This window comes from Mytilus californianus, unplaced genomic scaffold (genome assembly GCF_021869535.1).
Source record: "Mytilus californianus isolate M0D057914Y unplaced genomic scaffold, xbMytCali1.0.p SCAF_7, whole genome shotgun sequence".
Taxonomy (NCBI): domain Eukaryota; kingdom Metazoa; phylum Mollusca; class Bivalvia; order Mytilida; family Mytilidae; genus Mytilus; species Mytilus californianus.
Genome location: NW_026262723.1, coordinates 32,419,601 through 32,439,002, shown reverse-complemented (window position 1 = coordinate 32,439,002; position 19,402 = coordinate 32,419,601). Strand labels below are relative to the sequence as shown.

General features: G+C 31.2%; 1 protein-coding gene across 21 annotated transcripts in view; it reads right to left on the bottom strand.

Moving 5' to 3' along the window:
- The window catches only part of LOC127709008 (antiviral innate immune response receptor RIG-I-like), a 113,300-nt gene that overhangs the window by 56,598 nt on the left and 37,300 nt on the right, over window positions 1–19,402 (bottom strand). For 14 of the 21 annotated variants that reach the window (XR_007985466.1, XM_052214254.1, XM_052214256.1 and 11 more), the window contains exons 1-7: window positions 18,367–18,440; window positions 12,484–12,574; window positions 8,719–9,583; window positions 8,280–8,315; window positions 6,589–6,870; window positions 2,587–2,745; window positions 972–1,060 (exon numbers count right to left, since the gene is read on the bottom strand). The exons of 1 other annotated variant lie outside the window; for it this stretch is intronic. Coding sequence is in view for 19 of the 20 variants with exons in the window: in XM_052214254.1 (XP_052070214.1) it covers window positions 972–1,060; window positions 2,587–2,745; window positions 6,589–6,870; window positions 8,280–8,315; window positions 8,719–9,349 (1,197 nt within the window). In the remaining variant the exon portion in view is untranslated. Of the gene's footprint in view, window positions 1–971; window positions 1,061–2,586; window positions 2,746–6,588; window positions 6,871–8,279; window positions 8,316–8,718; window positions 9,584–12,483; window positions 12,575–12,886; window positions 12,906–16,667; window positions 16,767–18,366; window positions 18,441–19,402 lie in introns of those variants that run through there. 6 more of the 21 variants (XM_052214253.1, XM_052214255.1, XM_052214251.1 and 3 more) reach the window with 5 other exon arrangements.

Here is a 19,402-nt window from a genome sequence, read left to right as displayed (position 1 = left end):
GACATATCTGAATATGTATGTAAGTACGTCACTGGGACAAATGTGGGAAGTAAAACACTTTACTTTATTTTTAAGATGTATATCATTTATCAATTTGCCGGTTTGTGTTACATAGACAATCAGTAACCAGTTTGAAAAATTGACAGTTTATGATTTGATTTTTTAGATATTTCTTGGCCTTTATAATTTTGAGAATATACTCAAGATAACATGGTTTTATTACTGTATTTAAATTTGCTATAAAGAAACTGTGATATATCGTATTGGTTTAATACTAACATCAACATGATAATGAAATAACTTGATCCTTAAGAAGTTGTACATGTACAATGATGTCAATTAATACAAGTACAGCGCCTGCTCGAAAAAAAATAATCGCCGTAATCAATTGCGGTGCAGGTCAATGCATTGACGCAACTGTTGCAATATATGACTTTAATGAGTTACGATATTATATGTCTGGACTAATCACATCTGAAACGATACTAGTATATAGGTTAAACATACAGTTACCATGCCTTGGTCACGTTGGTTAAATCCTTTATTCTGCTCCTGATATATCACATGATTTAAACATTTTATGAACAAAACAAATGTATAAAATTACCGACCAAATTATGTGTCATATGTACACACGACATCTGACTACTGGGATAGTGATACCTGTGAAGCCAAAAAGTCCACTGGAGGGATTTGTTTGCACACAAACCTGTTTATCAACAGGTCATTTTGTGCTTGTAACAATAAGGACGATTTTGCGCATGGGTTGACTATCGGTGTTTGGACGTCTATTAATTTAAGGTTTGGCTGTTGGTTTGTTTTCATAGTCTGCTCAACTTTACATTTTTGGTTAGTCAAGCTTTTGTTTTAAGGTATTATACTCAAAAAAGGAATTTTTGCTAAATATAGCACGTTTAATATTGAAAAAAAGACCTACTAGAGTCGCGAAATGTAGCATAAAATATATATACCTGATAGAACAGAGTTGAAAACACACCACATGCTCTTTCGTATTGTTGTCCCAAGAGAATATTGGTTCTGTTAATGAATGCAACCTTGCCTGTATCAATACATTTCAATATTGACATTTATTTGGAATAAAATGAAAACAAAATAGCATTGTTGAATAAATATAGCTAGTCAAATGTGTTTTGTTAAAATATACTTTTTCACTTTTTAGGTCTTTTGGAAAATGTTGCTGTATTTAGACCCCTCTACCACGAAATTGTATGTTGTATTGTTTACTAATTTTTGCACCTTTTGTTTGCAGTATACCATCTTTTCCGCAAGTTTATCCTTTTCTGTTTGGTATTGAATTAATGGTTAAGATCTATTTTGTAACATCTGGTGATCCGTTTATTTGGCAATCACCAATAGCAGTCACCAGGTTTTAAGAACATATGTTGTTCGACCTGCTAGTCAAATGCGTTTTTTTTAAGTATACTTTTTCACTTATTTTGTCTTTTGGAAAATGTTGCTGTATTTAGACCCCTCTACCATTAATATGTATGTTGTATGGTGTACTAATTTTTGCACCTTTTGTTTGCGGTATACCATCTTTTCCGCAAGTTTATTGTTTTCTGTTTGGTATTGAATTAATAGTTAAGATCTATTTTGTTACATCGGGTGATCCGTTTATTTGGCAATCACCAATGGCAGTCACCAGGTTTTAAGAACATCCGTTGTTCGACCTGCTAGTCAAATGCGTTTTTTTTAATATACTTTTTCACTTTTTTGGTCTTTTGGAAAATGTTGATTGTGTTGTATTTAGACCCCTCTACCAAGCAATTTGTTTTGCATGCACACGTATAAAATTTGCGGTTTTTATCCAACGCAATCATAGGTTTGAACGTTGTTTTAAATTTAGACTTGTTTATATATATATATGTATATTGCCCATTTTTTATCCAGAATTCTGAATCTTCAACACTAGAATAATTTATAATGCAATGTGATAAAGAAAATTCATAATAATTATAAAGAACAAAAAAATACACATTAGATTATGGTGATAACTGTCTGTTCGAGTCTGTCACTGATATGCATTCAGTTATCTTTTTGCCATCGATCTTTTATCCCATTTTGCATTTCATTTTGTTTTTCCAAATTGGTTTTGCCATTTTAAGTCTTTTTAAATATTTTGAATAAAGTAATTTGTTCATTTGTAAGGAATTGACTAATAGACAGAAGTATGATTACTAAAATTTAAGTTCTGAGCAGAAAAACACAAAGTCACTGACTAATTTCTGTCTATAAACAGTGGTGGTAATCATTGCAAACTTTGTCGAGACAATTGTCGAGATAATTTTTGTTTTCATTTTTTACATCTTAGGGTATATCTAAAATAAAATTGAGAATGGAAACGGGGAATGTGTCAAAGAGCAGAAAAAACAGCCCAAGGCCACCAATGGGTCTTTAACACAGCGGGCAAAATCCCGCACGCGGAGGCGGGCTTCAGCTGACCCCTTAAAAATGTATACTTGTTCAGCGAAAATAATAACGGTCATTTCTATTATAAGACTTTATTGTTTTTGTACATCCATGGATTCATTAGTTTATTGTTTTCGGTACATTCAGACATCTTACCTTCAGGATGTTTTATTAGATGATCTTCAATGATGTGGAATGCTATATAAGTCTTTCCCGAATTTGTACCAGCGCATATTATAGTATTTTGACCAGTTAAAGCTAATTCGGCAAGTTCTTCCTGGTACTGCCGGAGACTAATTAATGTAGGTGTTCTTTCTGTAAATAAAAGTATAAATTCGACAAGGGCAAAAAAAAATACCATCTTTACAAAATGAAAATAGTGTCTGCATTTGCCCAAAAAGTTGTCACAATAAATAGGGGAAAAAAAACTGAAAAATTATTGTCAATATGGATATACAGCAAAAAACGTGACATCTAAACGATCGATGTTTAAAAAAATATATATATTTTTATTTCATTTTTTTTGTCTGGTGGGATAGAAACCAAATTAAGATTATTCTTAATCGCATTTTCCACATAGTGACGAAATAAATCATGACGTAATTACCAGGTTTTTTTATTGAACATGTACCATAAAATCTTAATGATAATTCAGTGGACAGAAAAGTGCACCTAAGTATTGCTGACGCTTTTGCTAAGCATTGTGTATATGCATTTGGGAGGATATTCTAAAAAAAATTGTCTTGGAGATTGCTGATAGTTTTTTTTTAATTACCAAACAACACAATTGTTAACCATGACTTCATCAAATCAAATGAAAGAGTTACTAGTACAAGATAATCGGGATTAGCAAAACATCCAACATACACAACTGTCCCGGTAACGGGGAGAGGATTTGGCGCCAACAACCTAATTTAAACACGCAACATTTCGTATGTGCCTGACAAAAGTCAGGACCTTGTAATTGAGTGTTATCGTTTGTTGCTGTATATCATATTTGTTTTTTTTTCGTTCATTGTTTTGTACATAAATCAGGGCGTTAATTTGCTCGTTTTAATTGATTCACATTTTTAAATTTGGGGCCTTTTTGCTGACAATGCATTATAGGGTTTGCTCATTGCTGAAGGTCATACGATAACCTATAAATTTAGACTTCTAAGGCATTTGGTGTCTGGTGGAGAGTTGGCTAATTGGCAACCATACCACATCTTCGTATTTTTATCATCATAGATAGCAGGTTTAAAATGTTGTACGCCAGACGCGCGTTTGTCTCCAAAATGTCGAAATAGTTTTCCAAGCTAAGGTTAACTATTCCTATTCCTCATTCCATTTATACCAGTAGTCATTTCACTTGCTATAACAATGTATGACAATGTTTGAGAACATAGATTGTCGCTGTAATTGTTTTTATTCAATCTACGTCAATTAACATTGGCTATATTATAATTATATAAACGTTGTAAAGTATAACTTGAAGGTATGTCGATAGTGAAAGAATAACATAAAAAAAATGTGAAACAATTGTTAGATAATATGTGATGACGAAATTATAACATAAATCTTTTAGACAGTAACACACGAGATAAAAAAAAAATACAAGAAATTTGAATATTTTACTGCACTTGTACATGTATGTGAAGTTAGCGGCCGGTTCGTTATTCGATATTCGATATTCAATATCCAACCGGCTGCTAGCAGTCGGTTCGATATTCACATTAAGTTGAAAATTATAAACAATTAAAATATTTGATAACATTAAAAGCATGAGTTTTAAAGTAAAGTGGAGTGAAAAGATACGTAGGAACTCGTTTTATGACCCCTTTAAGCTGTCGTAAATTTTCGTTGTCCTCGAATCTAAACCCTTATGTAAGTCAGTGGCGGATCCAGAAAAGTGGGGGCCCACTGACTGCCTAAGAGGGGGCCCGCTCAGGTCATGCTTCAGTGATTCCCTATATAATCAACCCCCTGCCCCCTCTAAATCCGCCTCTGTAAGTTGCATATTTGTCTTTATGTAATAAAGATTGTTATCAATAAAACGACATCAAAGATATATAATATATTATACAAAAACAAAAATCGATCACTCTCGAAAGATTTATCAATATAGATAGAAATATATAGTGAAAACCTACTGGAGACCGCTTAAATGACGGTGAGACCCCCTGTTCTGTCGATGTCCATAAAATTCGACGAAATCATACATTTTGTACATATAAAGATTGTATTAAAAGGATTTCCCAGAATAATCTATATATTTTGAATATCCAACTGGCACTTTGGGCCTTCCGTAAGCATAGAAGACAGAAGGTCTACCCAAATTCCTTTTAGTAACGTTTGTATCTACATATTAACTAACTGTCTGTATAACAACCTTAATATATACATAGTCTATGATTTCGTCGAATTTGATGGACATTGAAAGATCAGGGGGGTCTCATCGTCATTTAAGCGGTCTCACTATATATTTCTTGATTTTTGGGCTTTCCATATACATTTCTATTGATATTTCTAAATGTTTCTAGAAGAGGGACGAAAGATACCAGAGGGACAGTCAAACTCATAGATCGAAAACAAACTGACAACGCCATGGTCAAAAATAAAAAGACAAACAGACAAATAAGTACAGATGACACAACATAGAAAACTAATGACTAAGCAACATGAACCCCACCAAAAACTGGGGGTGATCTCAGGTGCTCCGGAAGGGTAAGCAGATCCTGCTCCACATGTGGCACCCGTCTTATGCTTATGTTATTACAAATCCGGTAAACAGTCTTATTCGGTAGGTCACATTCGTGAAAAGGGAAGGGTATTGTAGTTACGACACAAGGAACATATCCGATATCATCTGTGAAACAGTTTTTCCATAACGGTCAACCAACTCGTGATGGCGTCCGTAAAATTTACGAAGGGATGATTTCAACTTCACCATTTGGAACTCTTGGTTTAATAGCTTCCTTGTGAGCAGCAATCCTCTATCAAGGAAATCATGATAGGAAATACAAGCCCGGGAATTTCGTATCAATTGGGAGATATATACTCCGTATGCAGGCGCTGCTGGAATGTTGCTACATAGAAATGGAAAGTTCACAATTGGGAAGCTGAAATCATCTCTTTTGTCGTAAAGTTTTTAAAGACATCATGCAAAGTAGGTGATGTATAATGACGATGACCATGACTGCGTCTACGTCGAGGAGTAGAGTTGAAAATATTCATCACATTCATCGAGCTACAGGAAGGACTAGATATAATACCTATACCATCAATTTTGTCATTGCAACCTTATGGTGTCGCAGTTCCCAATTGTCGAATCCAGTAGTCCTCTTTTTGTCTACGGAGAGGCGTTGCAAGTTGAGGATTGTTAGTCTTGTGGTATATTTTGTCGATAATACGAACTGTCATAGAAATGGTATGGAATGATCAGGCTGATTAAAATGCTGGTACAGAATGTCGTTTTCATTGAGGTTGATATCTGATCTATGGCTGCACATACGTTTGTTTAGCCTTCCTTTCGTTTCACCGACGTAAACCAATCCGCAATGGTTACGCTCTAATCCGTAGACGACATTTATAGATTTACAATTCAGATCATCGTAACTTCTAGTAAAATAAGACTTTTTAGTTAAATTGCTAGTGAATTGAGCATCTGTTATTAAAATTTCACAAGTTTTGCAGCCATTTGTTATCGGAGTGATCAGATTTTGTTTTTGAATTATATATTATATATAAAATGACATCTTTGATGTCGTTTTATTGATAACAATATATATTACATAAAGACAAATATGCAACTAACATAAGGGTTTATATTCGAGGACAACGAGAATTTACGACAGTTTAAATGGGTCATAAAACGAGTTCCTATGTATCTTTTCACTCCACTTAACTTTGAAAATCATGCTTTTAATGTTATCAAATATTTTATTTTTTTATGATTTTCAACTAAATTTGAATATCAAACCGACTGCTAGCAGCCGGTTGGATATTGAATATCGAATATCGAATAACGAACCGGATGCTTACTTCACATCCATCACGTGTAGGCGATTTCTTCCAATTGATTTTTGATAGCTTTTTCCCATTTAAAGCCGATATCTATTATTAGCTCGCAATATAAACAATAAAATGCAAATTATAGAAAATAAAAATAAAAAATACCTGTTATATCAAGGAAACATTTACATCTTTCATTTCCAACTTGCAAAGTATATGTGCCCCTCTCCACCTGTGTAATCTTTGGAAAAATGAGTTTGTAAGCCTGGACATTAATATCATTCACCAGATAACATAAATGTGCTCGGGTAACTTCTTTGTCAAATAAAATTTCCTTGCCATCCTTATACCATTTTGCTTGATGTTCAGGTCCGGTAAGTAAGCACTCTAAAGTCACACCGACACCCTCGACACTTCGTAAATCTTGAAGAGTTTGAATAAACTTGACTGAAAGAATGTTACAATAAATTGATAAATATTCAAAATAAGTTTCAAAATGTGTTTATAATCATATAACCGTTGTTTAAACTGATGCAATGCATTGATTGAAACCGTTCGTATGACAAGTGTGACTTGTGTAAAAATGGATTGTAACTTTGAGGTACCTTGAAACTACAAGAAAGTATGCAAATTTTCTATTCTGCCAATATGTTTATCAACCAATCTCAATGTTGAATGGGCCAATTTTTAAATATTAGTTTGAATATTGACGAGTATAAGCTTTAAGCAATTAAATCCATAACGCACACAAACTTTTTCTCGATTTGAAATTGTAATTCAATTTCTCTACATACACATATGCAAGGACTTATATACTTATATGACAAAAGTTTGATGAGACTATAAGATATAATGTGCTTGATTGATTTACATTGATATACAAAGGTAACCAGCTGTATCCCAGTAGCACTTTCATAGCACTTCAATTGTATATCTCCCAAATGGTATACTATTCCGCGGTTACATTTGACATAACCATAATAATTTCAACTACAGAGAACTTATGTTCACATGGAAATTAATTAATCCAGGGTTCACTATGATAATTGGGGAGTAATCAATGTTAAAAAATTACGCCATCAAGATTCGATAGACGATTATGATCTATCACACATCAGCATTGATGTGTTTCGGTTCTCGTAGCCAAATTAAAGTCGTATAATTCATAACTAATTGAATGATCACTGCAGATTTTTAATATGCATACAATAAGCATAACAACTCGTGTCATTTGTAAAGAAGGAACTAATTACTCAATCTGAGCACTCATGTGCCGGCTACATTGTTGATTATGTACGTGTTATTCAATCACATAGTTTTATTTCTTGTGTTTTGATGACTGTAATTTGCATGTACGAACTTTAGTATTCTTGCCTTTTTTCTTTCGACAAACACAAAATTCGATGTGTTAGAAATCTTGCTATCAAATAATAAACAATATGCAACAACAACACTAATGGAAACCAATTTTATGCGTTTTAAAAAGATTCGTTTTTCGACAACAAATGTCTCTTAAATGATGCTCGAAGTAAGAAATATTTCAAGCCCAAAATTTATAAAAAGGTTGAAAAACTAATCAAACACAAAAAAATCCTAAAAAAAAAAGTTACTGTTAATCAAATCTCAATGTAGAATATCATTTTACAAAAAATCTTTCTATCGTTGTTGATTGTTTATTTAAATATGGAGTTTTATACCTTTTTAAAGATTATTGATTTATTAATTGCTGGATAAATTTGTGGGTATAAACAAATTCTTGAATATCGTATTGGTCATGTGATATACTTCGACAGTTCTAATTTTTGACAAATTTGTAAGCTACATAATGTCAGACAATAAATGTTTTCAATACATACTTTCGACGTTTCCGCTAGATTCTGTAATACTAATAGCTGTAAAAAGTCAAATGAAAATAGTTGATAACTATATTGTATTCCAAATGATTTTTAACTACTAACTATGTGTGTCTGTAAAAAACAAAACAGTTACAAATAACTAATTATTATACTATCATTATACAGAAGAAAGATAATGGTACCGATACTAAGTAGTTTAATTTCATCAAGATGAAATAATCACTGTAAATATATACGTTTTTGTTACTGTATCTGTGTGTGATCTCTTTAATTATTTGAATTTAAGTACATGTAACACTTAGTTTACTGAACTGCAGTATATGTTAGAATGATGTTCATATTTTCAATTGATCGTTATATATTATTATTCAAAGTTAGAAATTAGAATGTCTAAATTAGAAGGATTGGCATATAAATATGGGTATTTACAAATGCATACCGTTAAGTCTGTATTCCAGTTCTGATATTTTTGCCTCATTTTCCTTGTCTTGTTCTTGATAATCCGTAAGATCATCTAAATACATTAGCTCAGTAGCCTCGTCCATACAGCATGTTTTTACGTGTTCAACTTCGAAAACAAATTCATTATTATGTTTTCCACAAACCTTTTCAAATCTATCTGCAATGGTCTTGAATACATAGAAATATTGGTTTAAATCCAGATCGGTAACTCTGGTGTTTCCCCTGTGTATAATTTCATTTCTACTTCTACGACATCTTTCGATATCATCGCCAATTTCGATTTCATTTACCAATGGTCCGATTGGGTGGTCCCAACCCCTTGTTGGTCGAGCAGCAGGCTCATGCAAATTCCGTAGAATAGAATATATAAGAGGAATATCAAAGTAAAAGTATCCATGTTGTACAGCATTGCTAAGTCTTTCCCATTCTCCGGGTTTGAGTCGACGACTTAAAGATTTGTTTCGTTTACAATTGATATAAATCTGATTGGGATTTTCAAATTGCAGAAGAATCTCTTGTAAGAAGCTTGGTAATAAATGCTGTGCAGCATGACCAAGGCGAGCATAATGGGTCTTATGGGATACGTAAGTACCATCAACAGAAGACATTGTTTCAGTGTAGCATAATCATACCAGGAAATATCAGTAATATAGTCCAATATAGTCAGGAAGTTTTAATACATTGTCTTTAAGCATTATGATAGTTATGTATCAAACAACGTTCAACATGTTCAAATCATTCTTTTCCCAGCTAGGAAATTCAATCTACTGTCTGCATAGTGAAGGTAAATCCATCATCTTGCAAAATGTCCTTGCTTTTTTAGCGCTCATTTACAGAATCATCTGGTTTAGGTTAATAAAAAAGAAAAATGACGGGCTTAAATGTCACAACGTTGAAAGAAATTCTCGCAATAAAATAATGCATTTTCAAATTGGTCAAATTTTATTATTTTGTGTATGAAATAAGAATTTATCCCTCATCTCATATTTCGCTTTCTCTTTTTCACATGGAAACTTTTATTCTTGTCGAATCGTAAGAGTGTGTGCCTTGCTCTCATGTTAAATTACTTATCCGTTTTTATCTGGGCATTGATACTGCCAACACGGACTGTATAATGATAACCAAGTAAGTTTTTTATTCAACATTCGATAACAGAATACCATGCAAAGATCTCAACAAAATAATTCGGTATTAGTTAGGCAGGTTAAATTAACTAAGTTACTTGTTTATTTTCATATTGAACCCAGTAGCACGGTATCTTTAAAATATATCTGTCCATGTATATGTTGATGTCATAATTACCGACATTTTTAACTCATATATTTGTCTTGACCGAGTGGCTCGTTGTATTTTATCTCTGTTTAATTTCATTTTGAATTTCTAATTGAATGAAGTTATCTAAACGTCGAATAAAATCAATAAGATAAAGTTGTAGATAAATAGTTTGTGTCTATCAAATTATATAACATAATATCAGTTTTATTTTAATATATAGCTAAAATGCAAATTTACTCTCAAGTTCACAAGCATATCTACAAACACATGAATCGAATTTGTCCGTTAGATTTTTTTTCCTTGGTCTACACTTCGATAGACCATGTTGGCGAAACTACTTTTGTATCCTTCACTGTGACCTATTTATGCGCGATACACATGCATGGGATCCAGGGCTTCCAAGGAAATTGAGATAAAAAAACCCAAATACATAACTTTCATTTCTATTATAATGTTTAACAAAGAGAAATGATGAATTAAAGTGGTACCAATCACGTTGACTAGAATTAATTTGGCTCGTTTAATTTTTATAGATTTTTGCAAAATATTTACTTTGACCCTTTGACAAAAATATAAAAATTTCAAAAAACTTGAACCACACACTTTATCGGAAAAATTTCATTGGATATATAGAAGTTTGACAACCACTAATTTTGATCATTGAGGCCTTTAATATTTCCTTAACAACAGAACGTAATTAAAACGTTCAGCTGATTTTTACAGAGTTATCTCTCTGTGGTGTTATATACCACCTTAAAGCTTGAAAAATGTAAAAAGTTGAAATTAAATAAAATTTCGCGAAATTTCATGAATGATCTTGGTGCATTAAAATCATTGCAAGAGATGACGTTATACATATACAAACTCTGAAGCTGAAGGTTATTCCGTTACTTGTACGCATTAAATTCGGATACTATCTTATCAACATGAAGTTTTTAAGGTAGGTGATATATCATTTTAGAGTATAATGCATTTATAAAACATTTATGGTTTTCAGAAAGTCAATACGGTGGCTAACTCCTTTGCTACGACATGTCAATTTTCCATTGAATTGTAAAAAGAAGCCAATGAACAAATAATTGCTAATTAAAAATTGCAAATGTTTGGTTAAAGAATAATAAGGATTAAACACATTTTTTCTAGAAGTTATTGGTGTGTAAACTGGATCGCTGAATCACTTATTTGCATAAAAAGTCCTTTAGTTGTGAGTTGATCGCCATAGCTTACACTCCGATAACCTCTAGAAACATGTGTTTAATCCTATAATGTTTCCTTTAATGTTTCTTTTAAAATATGTGTTTCACAAATGCCTTCATATATTTTCCAGGGAGATTAATAAGGTCAAAATGTGGTCAACTATATTGACACTCATATAGGATTTTTAATAAGCTGTATATTGAATATATACCTTATATATTTGTAGCTTTTTATAGACTGTTTGTCTTTCTATATTATTCTTTTTGACCATTGCGTCGTTATTTGTTTTTGGTTTTGGTTTTTTATATTATCCTTGGTATCCTCTTTCTCTTTAAAGGGGCATAAGCTGTCAACTTCATGTTCACAGATTCGAATCAAATTCTCATATTTGATTTATAACATACTTAAACATATATTCAAAATACAAAAAAGTCTGTAATAAACAATTAACAATGCATGGACTCGATCATATGTATCAAAATTTCATGTGTATTTTTGTCTAGACGTCATCTAATCAACTATCGATATGACCTACGAAGACTGTCGACGGTTATATGACCCGACATAAACATAAATATCAATATAAATAGATAGCGACCTCGTGCAATTGGATTTTTCTCTGTCTGTTTGATTTCGTGTTGTAGGTTTACAAGTATGTTAAACTTTATCATTGTTTTACCTGTATAAGAATGATTTTGTTTGTGGATCGAATTGGTCAACCACATTGTTCATCCTTGTTTCACTTTCAATGTTGACATTATTTTCTTTTTAAAAGCTGAATACATGCGTAACACATGTTCATTGTGGTCGAATTATTCACTTGCAAGTGAATAATTCATCAGCGATATTTCATAGTTGTTTTTGACAAAATTGAATCTAATTGGCTGCTAAAGGTGAGTTATTATTTCACTTTTTCATTTCTGTTAATGATTGTACAAAACAAAAATCATATTTCAATTATTTGTTTTTATATCTCGTATCTAATGTCCCTTTAAAGGAGAAGATTGGTTATAAAAAGTAAAACACTACATGTCAAGTAATGACAATTGTTTCAACAGGTCAGCGTAACAAAATATAAATTCAAACGTTATTAGATCATGTTGAATTTGGCAAAAAGAAAAGCTCTTTCAGATTCTAAATCACAAAGTCACAATTACCCGTGGTAAAGTTATAACATTAACTTATTAAGTACCAATTTTAATTAAAATGACCAAATGCACATTTCACCAATAAAGAACTGAGGTATAACTTAACAAAATATAATAAATACCTCTGGTACCTCTGCCATCTTGGTAAAATCATACCATTTTTGTTTTGTAGAAAGAAGACGACCCTCATGACCAATGTTTAATTTTTATTTTCTGAAAAAGATAATAGGTGCTATCTTACCATAGTTTAAGTTTAAATGCTATCGTCAAGGGTTCTTTTCATTCACACAAATTATTTTTTTCTTTGTAGGATGTTAACCAAATCTGACAGCTTTTTAAAAGCTAGATAAAAAGCTCATTGAACCAAATTGTTATTATATTTGTGCGAGAGAAAACACTTCTTATGTGAATATGTTAGTTAAATATACTTGCCTCAATCCACTTCCATCCCTTCATATATTTTCTGGTGTTGTATGATTATTGATTTATATAATCAATTAAACGCAACATTAAAACTAATCTTACCTGGGTGATTTCTACTCAGGGAAGTTTGATAGTATGATGGCACCCGGAAGCGCATACAGTATATTTAAATCCGGACGTCCGGGGTATGCGATGCGAGTATTCTAATAACCGGAACGTATTTTATAATGTAAAATGTATTAGGCAAGTATATTTGACTAATTCACATAAAATAATGACACTTGTGACCAGACGCCCTATATCGCACTTATAATATTAGTATATATAATTAAAAACCGAGGGAAGAACCTAGGGTTTTTCTATCCATGAATTCACACTTAATATTCATCAAACATGTCAAAGCTAGAATAAACTTGAAAAAAGATGTTATAGAAATGAACAGAAATTTTGTTTTGTAATAAATAGTGATGAAAATATTTACTAACGGCTTGAATAATTGTTTAAATAATTAGTAGGAAGCTTACTTTACACCTATTTACAAAATCATATGTAATCAAGTCGTTATATGAATAAGAGAAATCCAATAATAGCTGACTTTAAACATTGTAAAAATTTCTTATGTTTTTTAATATTTTACTTTAAACATGTTAAATGGGAGATAATCTGCTAGTGAAATACAAAATCCATGCAACTTTTCCCTTTAATTTGCGCATGGGCCGAATGTGTGATTGAAACAAACATCAGCTGAAAAGGTGAAATTAGGGAAGGCAAATTTCGTCGAATGAATTAGTTGGCAAAAATTCCTATTTACAGGTTATATGCTATTGGATATGCTTAACGGTTTGTTAAAATGTTTAATCTATGTTAACCTGTCTGTTGAAAGTTATGAATATAATGGGTCACACATGCTCATTGTTGGTTCGTGTAGCTTAGTCTTTAGTTTTCTATGTTGTGTCATCTGTACTATTGTTTGTATGTTTGTCTTTTTATTTTTGGCCATGGCGTTGTCAGTTTGTTTTCGATCTATGAGTTTGACTGTCCCTCTGGTATCTTTCGTCCTTTTTTTGTCATGTCGATGGCTAATAAGATGGCGTCCGGTCAGAAATACACACAAACAGTTGATACATTGTAGCTGTATTGTTTCTATGGAATTATGAACCATTGTATTACGTTTTAGCATATATAAAATCATATTTGAGAGTTTGAATCAGTTTGATGTGTATGATTTTGGCAGCTTATGCTCATTTAAGGGCGAGAAGAAGTAAGTAATTAAAACAATAGGAAAGTTCTGCTAAGAAGAGTAACTCGGATGAAATTGGGACTGCCACTTGAGGATGAGCTTCAGGAATTGTGTCGCAATTTTTCCTTTCAACAGGCCACAAAAAAGACTACCCAGATAGTCCTTTATTCAAGACTTTTTAAGAGAAAGTTATACTTGCCTAACACGAGAAATGGAATATTACGCGCTTTGATTTTGCAATTCCGTTGGCCAAATAGAGGCCTTATTCTGTCAGTTTATCAGCTTCAAATAAGTCGACATGAAAATTAACAATTTGATAAGTACCTCCTTGTAACTAAGAATTCTCTTCACGTTCATTTCTAATAGAGATTTAACCTCCCCTGCTTATTTTCCGAAGAAACATGGTTTTATTATTTCGATATGGAAAACAAACATCAGATTAGTTCATCTTATAAAGTTTTTGTAACATACAATTTTGTCTAAACGCACTACGAATGAAAGTCATAATGCAGAAACTTAGATAATGTAATTTGTTGTTAAGCATTTATATACATATCACTACCCGGAGAATACCTATTTATCCGAACACTAAGGGTTCAATTTTGTAATGTCACTCGAAGGTGTGAATATGTTCTAAATTGGTCAGACAATACTTGGTCATGTTTGTTTAACATTTAAATCTCTCGGCTATGCCTCGGGCTTTTAATATTCATAAATCATGACCAAGTATTATCTAAACTATAAGTATCATTATTATTCACTTATCAAGCACTATATTTTTTCGAAAATATTTGGTATACCCTATAAACTGTAGTATTACAAATTTATACCTTTACCATGAAATATTGAACTATATTTTCAGTATAAAAGTCGAAACATTTGGTAAAAAGAATGATGTGATCATTGGCCACATAACTATTTCTTGGCAAGAACTAAGACAACGTAATTGAATTTTGAAATTAGAATACTTATTCATTTGTGAAAATAATGCATCTACATGACATATTTATTACAGTATCCAATTCGAATGGCGTTATTTGTAAATGTGTTTGGTAGAATAAGAATAAATAGGTTATAATGGATGTATCATAGCTGAAATAATTATTCATCAAATCAATTGTAAAATGCCAGATAATTAGGTTTATTCATATATTTTCGTTTTGGTATATACTTTTGTTCATACAAGTACATAAATAATTATGTAGAAATCAAATCCAATCTTGTATTTTTTTTTTTATATTTCATGTCCATATTCCGACTGAACGATGATTCTTTTTCAAAAACATTCCGCACCACAAACATGATTCCACTTTCATTTGTTTGATGGCGTTTTGCTATTGGTAGGTAGTAGCCCTGTTGACTAGTTTTCCGTCCTTACTCTTTGTAATAATCAAACCTTTATATGAGTTCCCTTCAAGTGTTAACATTTATTTAATGGTCATTTCAATAGATGAAATGAAATAGCACTGAGATAGCTTTGTGATCACACAAAAGGATAGATTGTTAAACAAATGATTGTTTTCTGCTTCAGGTAAAATTTGGAACTTATCTTCTTTTCAAAAAGCACACAATGTTATATAATCAGATTTTCGAAAATTGTATAATTTTAAGTAATAGTAAAGCTTCATTAACACATATTAAAATTACGATCGTTCCAACTTCAGATGTATATTTTTTTATTGATGAATGCATTGTTTTTTTTATTTTATTTCCTTTGCCTTATATATCAACAGTCATCTTTCTTAAGAAACATGAATCTAAGGCCTAGTATAAAAATTAGATTAAATACCTAAACCTTTGCCCCCTTTTCGTTTTGTTATCGGGGGGTTCTACATGATAATGTAACATTAAATAACGCTTGCAATATTCAAAACTCAAATTAAAATGATTTTTTTATAATTCTATTCTCCTGTTTTCATTTATCATAATCAGACAAACAACAGTACTCAAGATTTGTTTTTGCTCTTTTCCAATAGTAATTGCCTCGGGGGATTGTACACTTCATGTGTGCAGTTATTAAGAATTCACATTCATGATTGATCTACAATAGAAATTCGTTCATGTATAGCATTCTATATTGCATGGAAAGCCATGTACTATAAAAAATAGATGGAAAAAACCAGGTTTTTCATTGGACTAGAAGGGGTGAGTATGTTCTTAACGTCTATTAACTTTTAAAAGGCAAGGTTAAACAATCGTTTAAGCGATGAGTATGTGGTATGAAAATAGAAAAAATTAATATGTAGTGAAATGTGAATTATGTGAATCAAAGAAAAATAAATCCGAAACCTGCACCCAATTGTCTGTGGTTTATATTTTATCTGACATTAAATCAATTATAAAAATATAGCATGCAAGAAAACAATATTATTTTCAAATATCTAAATATGAACATTAGTTAATTGCGCATGCTCCATTATGATTATGTCTATACATTTGAACGCAACCAATATAAGATATCTCTCTTACATAGAATTTCAATTTTTTGTAAACATGAGAACGAAAGTAAAAGTATAATCCAATATTCCTGGTATACCTCTTTATCCATCATACATATTGTTTACTATTACATTCGATTCAAACAAATATGATAAAAAAAAAAAACACTTTTTAGTTGTAGATATGAATATAATATTAACTTACCGTTTAAAATTCCATCTGATATTGACTATAATTAAAAATGTACAATAGAAATATTTCATGCAAGGACGTATTTGAATAAGTTCACTTGTTAAATGTATGAGGTCTATTAATAGAAACATTACCGGATCTTTTCGAAACACTGATAATTTTTCCTATGATATTGGTGTATCGATCTTTAAATGTGTATATAGTTACATGGCCACACAGTACGCTGATCTGAGTGTTATATGTCCTCTGATTTGGATATAGCGATGAACAGTTCAGGATGCTATATATTTAAAGACTTTATTGGTTGAATTTCTGTTTTATCCATTATTTTATAATATCTATTAGATAGATATTTTCGTCTTTAAAAATACTAAATACAAGTTTACAGAGAAAGTATTTGGCTGTTTATTTGCGTAATCCCGTGTTGATACCATGAATTATAATTGTTGTCTCTTTTTCGTTTTTCTTAAAATAAAAAAGTAAAAAGTGTGCTCTCTATTTCATAAGTGCTTGTGACTTTTCGGTTAAATTTAAAAAAAAATGTAACTATGGACTCCAAAGATATCAAAACAGTGAATGATTGTTTTCTGCTTCAGGTAAAATTTGAAACTTATCTTCTTTTCAAAAAGCACACAATGTTATCTAAATAAGATTTTCGAAAATTGTTTAATTTTAAGTAATAATAAAACTTCATTAACAAATATTAAAATAACCATCGTTCCAACTTCAGATGCCTATTTTTTTTATTGATGAATGCATTGTTTTTTTTAATTTTTTTTCCTTTGCCTTATATATCAACAGTCATCTCTCTTAAGAAACATGACTCTAAAGTCTTGTATAAAAATTAGATTAAATATTATTTTACCTACACCTTTGCCCCCTTTTCGTTTTGTTTTTCGGGGGGTTCTACATGATAATGTAACATTATATAACGCTTGCAATATTCAAAACTCAAATAAAATTTGTTATAATTCTATTCTCCTGTTTTCATTTATCATAATCAGACAGTACTCAAGATTTTGTTTGCTCTTTTCCAATAGTACCCTTATGGAACTAAATTGTTTGCCGCAAACATGCAGCAGACTTGCAAAAAAAGTTTGCAGGAACACAGAAAATAGCGTTTGCAGATTTGTTCATGTATAGCATTTTATATTGCATGGAAAGCCATGTACTATGAAAAATAGATGGAAAAAAACAGGTTTTCCATTGGATTAGAAGGGGTGAGTATGTTCTTAACGTCGATAATTTTTTCAAAGGCAAGGTAAAACAATCGTTTAAGTGATGAGTATGTGGTATGAAAATAGAAAATTTAATATGTAGTGAAATGTGAATTATGTGAATCAAAGAAAAATAAATCCGAAACCAGCACCCAATTGTCTGTGGTTTATGTTTAACTGACATTAAATCAATTATAAAAATATAGCATGCAAGAAAACAATATTAATTGCAAATATCTAAATATGAACATTACTTAATTGCGCATGCTCCATTATGATTTTGTCTAGCCATTTGGACGCAACCAATATAAGATAACTCTCTTACTTAAATTTTCTGAAAACCTGAAAACGAAAATGAAAGTATAATTCAATATTCCTGGTATACCTCTTTATCTATCATACATATTGATTTACTATTACATCACTTCGATTCAAATAAATATGATAAAAAAAAACACTTTCTAGTTTTATATATGAATATAATATTAACTAACCGTTTAAAATTCCATCTGATATTGACTATAATTAAAAATGTACAATAGGAATATATCATGCAAGGACATATTTGAATAAGTTCACTTGTTAAATGCATGAAGTCTATTAATAGAAACATTACCGGATCTTTTCGAAACACTGATAATTTTTCCTATGATATTGGTGTATCGATCTTTAAATGTGTATATAGTTACATGGCCACACAGTACGCTGATCTGAGTGCTATAGGTCCTCTGATTTGGATATAGCGATGAACAGTTCAGGATGCTATATATTTAAAGACTTTATTGGTTGAATTTCTGTTTTATCCATTATTCTATAATATCTATTAGATAGATATTTTCGTCTTTAAAAAATCTAAATACAAGTTTACAGAGAAAGTATTTGGTCTGTTTATTTGCGTGATCCCGTGTTGATACCATGAATTATAATTGTTGTCTCTTTTTCGTTTTGCTTAAAATAATAAGTAAAAGTTGTGCTCTCTATTTCATAAGTGCTTGTGACTTTTCGGTTAATTTAAAAAAAAATGTTACTTTGGACTCCAAAGATATCAAAACAGTGAATGATTTGAGTCACACATACATAGATACACTATTTAGGACTACCTTATTACTCCACATATCTTAGAATTACTCCGCTATACTTGTTTAGTGAATAGAGGTTACAACATAATCAAATATACACGTACAACAGTCATGAATCAGCTTTTTAGATCTGCAACAGGACTGAGATGTAAGAATTGTTTCATCATTATCAAGTAGTCTTATTGTCTGTGGGTTCATAATTCAAATTAACATATGTTTTTACTGTTGTTGATCGCAACTTCGAATTTAGGAAGGTTTTTTTGTGGGCAATCCTGACACCCAACATGCCCAAAGACGTGTTATACGACACGACAAACCTTAAAATGTGCATTATTGGACTTATATACCGTCAAAAAATATAACTGTCTGCAAAAAAATAGCAAAATTTGCATTTTATTTTATGAATCATATTAAAGTGGGATATTCCTTTCTTTTACATTTAGATATAAAT